General features: G+C 41.8%; 2 protein-coding genes across 4 annotated transcripts in view; both read right to left on the minus strand.

Annotated features, from left to right (window-relative positions):
• TSR1 (TSR1, ribosome maturation factor) overlaps positions 1-651 on the minus strand; it is a 22,062-nt gene extending 21,411 nt beyond the window's left edge. For all 3 annotated transcript variants that reach the window (XM_018557153.1, XM_018557151.1, XM_018557152.1), the window contains exon 1: positions 505-651. In XM_018557153.1, the coding sequence (XP_018412655.1) occupies positions 505-619 (115 nt within the window). In that variant the 5' untranslated portion in view covers positions 620-651. The remainder of the gene's footprint in view (positions 1-504) is intronic.
• Positions 652-5,624: 4,973 nt separating this feature from the next.
• The window catches only part of POLDIP2 (DNA polymerase delta interacting protein 2), a 12,122-nt gene continuing 11,479 nt past the window's right edge, over positions 5,625-6,267 (minus strand). The window contains exon 12 of the mRNA XM_018557164.1: positions 5,625-5,810. Coding sequence (XP_018412666.1) covers positions 5,696-5,810 — 115 coding nt within the window. The 3' untranslated portion in view covers positions 5,625-5,695. The remainder of the gene's footprint in view (positions 5,811-6,267) is intronic.

Consider the following 6,267-nt stretch of genomic DNA (forward strand, 5'->3'; position numbering starts at 1 on the left):
GGGGGATATTAGAACCCCTGATGAGTTTTCATTGCCGTCTCTGTACCCACCATGTACATTTACCCATTCTATTTGTCCTGGTGAAAAGAAATCCGACATTTTACAGAAGTCACCAGAACAAGAGGTGAGGGAAGATGTTCCAATGGGGTCACCTGATCAAGTGACAACTGTTATAGACAGGTACTTCCCTCACTTTATAGAGAATTGTACTCATAGTAGTGTTGCTGTTTCAGTGCCCACTTACAGTATTCTCATCACCTCCTATATTTCTATTACGGAGACGGTGAGAGAAAAACTAACACTAAGAAGACACTAACTTCTAATGACCACACACTGTATAGGATATTTACGGGCTCCCGGGCTGTGCAGCACTAAACACACGCTGACCACACTATGAGAAACGCAGCCAGTGTGGTGTCACAGCCTTACAGCCTAGACACGTGGGATAAGCACGTGGCACACAGCCGGCCGTCACACGCTCCGCTCACCTTCCCCTACCCTCACCTTTATTCTCCCGGTCCTGCGCTCCCCGGCCTCGGTGTCTACCGCTTTTGTGTGCCTTATTCTGCTGTTTGAAGGCACCTGGACGGTGAGCGGCTTGCTTATCACCCACCGCCATGATTTCCCGTATCCCCGCCTACTAACTGGCAAGTCCGTGCCAAGAGAAGAGCCTCCCAACTCAGGGCGGAAAAGAAATTGCAGCAACCCAACCTACTGCGCATGCGTCGAGCTGATGTCGCCAAACTGTACAGAAAGTTTGCAGACATAGTCCACCTTTTGCAAAAATTTACTAAATGCACCCACATTGATGAATAAAAAGCATGTATTACATTTTTGCATGGTAGCCTGCAGAGCATTGCAGCCATGATCCATAGATCCCCAGTGCAATGTTCAGGTTCATGCAGGCTAGGGTTGCCACCTTTTCTTCAAGCAAAACCCGAACACTCAATCAACGCGTGGAAATTTTTTTGGAAGAATGAGTGCTGGCTTATTCATATATAAAAATTGCCGCCCATTCATATGTAAATATCACAGTTGAGACTGTTTTCAGTGGGGGGCCAGTAGCCCCTATCTTCATTTTGGTTGCCTCTGTCTGCCTGACATCTTGTGTCCAGGTTTCTACTGCCATGAAACCCGGATACAGCATTCAAAACCCGGACTGTCCGGGTGAATCCTGGACAGGTGGCAACCCTAATGCAGGCTGTTCCTTCAGCTCCAGGTCCTTATGGAAGGTATGGACCTAACGTCATAGAGCTGGACTTGTGCTCCATCCAGAGCTATGAGTCACAGTAGTCTCTTCATTCACAGATCCTTGTGAATGAATGACCATATCTAGGAAGTTTTAGAAACTGTCATTCCTAAGATGGTGGGTTTGCCCAAAGTGTGTTTTTTTGGGGGTTTTTTTTTTAAATGTGAGGGGCATAAACAATAGGTCCTGAGTCTACAGAATGGGGGATAGGTGGGATTTCTTTGGACTGAATGGAAGATGCTGTGCACCCACTAACTTGTACCTAACTAATGGGTGGACCTGGAAAGGACTATCAAAAACGCTTCATATTTATTGCAGCATTAGGACACATGCACATTAGTATTCATTGGTCCTTTTGCATTTTATACATAGTATGCTTTTTCCCTATGGGAGACACAATGCTGGAAGCGCAGCAAAGGGATTAAATTAAAATTCACAGTTAAATAAAATCATAGCATTTAAAGCTGAACTCCAACCAAACAGTTTAAAGTGACACTAAACTCAGGAGTTAAATCTTAAAGTGATATTAGTTTTTAAGCTATTAAGGATGCTGATGGAATCACTTACAATGGATGCAGCTTCTTGATGTGTAAAATTTTTAGTTTCCTGCAGAATCAGCTGGTCCCCTGAGCACTGGTCCTGATATCCTGTTTAAGCGTGACTCCTTTTCCTTGCAGGGTCCTATGAAGGCATCCTTGTGTGCGCTAGTAAGCTGTGTGTCTCCACAAAGCCAGGCAAGCCATTCTTTTGCTCCCTGCTCCTCCTTCCTCTCATTTCCCTGTTCCAAGCTAGTAGATGCTGGAGATTGATCTGTCCCTTGTGATCTTCTATTCAAAAGGACGTTTAGGGAAGCTGAGCTGACAAAGTTGTTGTCAGATGTTTGCAAACATGATAACTGTAAGTGCTTGGGCAGAAATGTAAAGCAATACTTTGCTGGGCAATGTATACTTGTTTGATCTGTTCTTCGCTCCTGAAAGATTGAGAGTTTAATACTACTTTAAAAAATGCATTCAAGTAACCTATTAACAAAATGTATCTTATTTATGTATCACTCGGCTGTACCCCCTCAAATCATCTCTGAATTGGTACGGACACTGTGTGTTGTACAGTAGACACCACTCCAAGCTCATTCCCGTGATGGATTACAATCTCACGTTTAGTTTACTAATTTGCATTGAGATTGTAGTCCATCACAGGACTGAGCTGGGAGCGGTGACTACTTTACAAAACACTCCAGGACCATGGGGAACACAAGTAGCCACCCTCCAGAAGGAAGGACGGTGCCAGTATGAATTCAGAGATGATTTGAGGATCTACAGCCGAGTGATAATAAAAATGTATCTTATTTGTGTAATAGTTAAAAAGGTACTTGAATGCATTTTGAAGATTTAACTCGAGTTTAGTGTCACTTTAAGTACAACTACTAATAAAAAAAGTTACACATATGATACATTGTCACCAGCATTAACACAAACACTATAAATATATAAAAATACATATATTTTTTGACTTTGCTCATGTCAACTGTTTTACCAGCCAAATGATTTGTGCTTCTGTTCAGCCAGTCTTCCTAGACCTGCCTATAAACTACAAAGCATATTTGGCAATATAACAGGATTCAGTTCAGCCTGCAAATGGGGAAAAAAAAGACACACCACACTGATTTGGTCATCCTTCTGCTCTTCCCTAATGTAAGCATGTAATTCTGAATGCAGTATCAGAGCCTTGAATGACTCTGCCAGTTAAAACCATAAAAATGCATTCAAGTACCTGTAACTACCAACAAAAATATATCTTATTTGTGTAACACTCAGCTGTAGATCCTCAAATCATCTCTGAATTCATGCCAACACGGTCCCTCCTTCTGGAGGGTGGCTACTTTTTTGCCCCATGGTTCCCTGTGTGTGTGTTGTAAAGTAGTCACCACTCCAAGCTCATTCCTGTGATGGACTACAATCTCACGTTTAGTTTACTCATTTGCATTAAGATTGTAGTCCATTACAGGAGCGAGATTGGGGCGGTGTCTATTTTACAACACATACAGGGACCATAGTGAACAAAAGTAGCCCCCCTCCAGAAGGACAGTGTCAGCACCATTTCAGAGATTATTTAACGATCTACAGCCGAGTGATACACAAATAAGATATTTTTGTTAATAGGGTACTTGAATGTATTTAAGAGGAACTTTACCCATATCTTTAAAATAACACAAACACACCTTTAGAAATATTTAGTAATGACAATCTTCAAACACATACATATAGATAACTGCAGGCTTTGTATTCTTTGCATATCTTTTCTTTCCCAGTCTTCTTACAGTGGCCATGTTAACTAAGGGCAGGTTACTAGCATTCCTTTTACTTCCTGGCACTCTAGCACACGTGATTATAACCATGTGACCATGCGCATCATCCCAGGGGAGGAAAATGCCTTTCCCTGAGATCTCCAGAGATTACAGATGAGATTTCCCAGAAATGCTCTGCTGATGTAAACTTCAGGATGTAAGTTTTTGGCTCTTACATAATTTGTGCCAGAACTGGACCAGAAAGTAGAAAAACTATTTGTAATGAAAAACATGTTTAACTATTGAATGCAATATGATTTTAAATCAGCATGCAGAGCTGCATGCTGCTGTGATTTTTAGTGAAAGTGGGTAAAGATCCACTTTAAAGGGATTACCCCCGAGTTTAGTGTCACTTTAATCTAGTTATCTGTAAAAATAATGAAATGGTGATATATGATATAACTAGTGCTTTTCTAGGTCCCGTACGCAAATATCTTTGGGGTGCATTACATGCTGTGTGACAAATTCTTACTTCGCAACATTGTACGGTGTCCACCACTAGGGAGGGAAACTTTATACCTAGAAACTGCTCGTGGTACGTTGCAAAATGCTAACAGCCAACACACTCATGTTTCTGGATAACACACTCCTACATCCAGAGCCATAAGAAACTATCTGACATCGCCCTAATGCCAGCTAATCAGATCTAGCCCTTGTTGACCCATTATACACTTCAGATTTAAAGAGGTGCCATAAAGATCTACCATCACAATTTATTTGCTTTTGAGTTACAACTTAAAGCATTACTCTTTCTACTTCTAAGTCCCCGCAGGGTGGCTTCTAAACAAAAGGCAACCTGTATGGTGGCTGTATGTTTACTACCAAATCTACCGCTTCCCTGCTCCCTAGTTGCGGCGTGTATTCCAAACTTCCGGGTGTATAGAATACCTGCTTCACTATCATAATCATGTTCACGTTGGTGGTGGGGAGATTAAGGGGGGGACATGATTTTCATGTACAAAAATGTTCAATGGTGATAGCAACAAACTCTTTACGGTTAACTCCATAACAAAGACTAGAGGCCACCACCTAAAATTGATGGAGAAAAGATTTCAGCACACGGGGCGAAGGGGGTTCTTCACTGTCAGAGCGGCTAGGGTCTGGAACTCACTGCCACATGCAGTGATTTCAGCTAAGGGTATGGAATCATCCAATAAGTGCTTGGACGATTTCCTTAGAGACCATAATATACAGGGGTACAGGTACTCTTTAAGAACAAGATCACACAGGGACCCATGCACACACCAGCAGAACCATATACATACATGCAATAGGTTGGACCCGATGGACTTATGTCTTTATTCAACCTCAAATACTCTGTAACTATGTGGTTCCGGCTCATAAGTCACTACATGACATACAAACCATCAGGAGGAGCCACGGTGTGTGGTTGGGGTAACAAGATTTTAACCCAGCCAAACACCAGTAAGGTAGGACTATGAACCCTTGTTGAATAGGCTGTCAGATGGTATTTCAATTTTCTATGTTGCATGGGTACTAAGAGGGAGGGGTTGAAATCACTTGAATGGTTGGCTGCCGCCTCCAATGACAAATCATAATTCTACATTAAAGAAAGAAGCTGATGGAGTCATTTTAAAACCCTTTGACTGCCAGGACATGTAGAGCACATCCTTGACAGTCAAAGGGTTAAAGGGAATTTGTCACGGCAGAAATATAAGTCGTCATCTGGTGCATAAGGCACTGAATGTCATCAACAATTAACTTCAAGGCTAAACCATCTTACACTTTGCAACATTTATACTCTGTAACAAAGTCACAACACAGTCACATCAGGAAATTAATTGCTTTATTCAAAAAAAGAAACTAAAAACTGGAACAAAAATCTTGATTTCCCAAAAGGCTCTGATGTTTCAGGAGGACGTGCAATTGGGACAATACCTGCAGTGAAGGAAATTAAATATAAAGCAGCAACTTCAGTGTTCAGGAGGGGGAGGAACACAAATCCTTGTCTCAAACTAAACAAAAAGGGATGTCTGGGGAAAAGGATATGACAAATAGCTTCCTGTTCACAGTCTGAGACACAATAGTCTGATTGATAGGAAGAGTTCAAAGTGCTTTTCAATCAAGGCTGTGCAACATCACTACCAATGAAGACCCGATGGGGGCGTCTTTTCGTCTTTGTTACTCTCCAGAGAAAAAGGAGGAATCCTGACATCAAAGTGTGATCCATCAGGTCGTTCAAAGCGGAAGGTTCCCCTAAAGAAAATAGAGATGTGTTTGAATGAACCCAAAATGCACATTAATTTGTAAAGGAAACGTATGCGCATAGCAGGCTGCCCATGCAGAAATTGGTAGGTGCCTGGGCATCATTATGATCCCCTGGATTCAATACTATCTTAGTTAATGATCCAAAACACTTATGTTGTTAGTGAAGCCAGAACTCCTGGTCTGCATACTTGTTCTAGATGGCTCAAATAATGGATTCAATAGATCAGCATGAATTAGAGTCAACAATGGCAGCACACATATTTGTCCAAGCACAGGTTTCTTCTAGATACTGATAAAGGTCCCATTAACCCTGCCTAATATACAAGGTTACAGTATAGGTCAAGAGTTCACTAATCTGTATGGACAACACAACTGACATCCTCAGCCAGACCACCAAACAGATCCATGAGACTATGGTTTACTCTACATATGCCTTGTATAGGGA

Source organism: Nanorana parkeri, unplaced genomic scaffold, assembly GCF_000935625.1.
Source record: "Nanorana parkeri isolate BGI_ZX_2015 unplaced genomic scaffold, ASM93562v1 scaffold269, whole genome shotgun sequence".
NCBI classification, from domain to species: Eukaryota; Metazoa; Chordata; class Amphibia; order Anura; family Dicroglossidae; genus Nanorana; species Nanorana parkeri.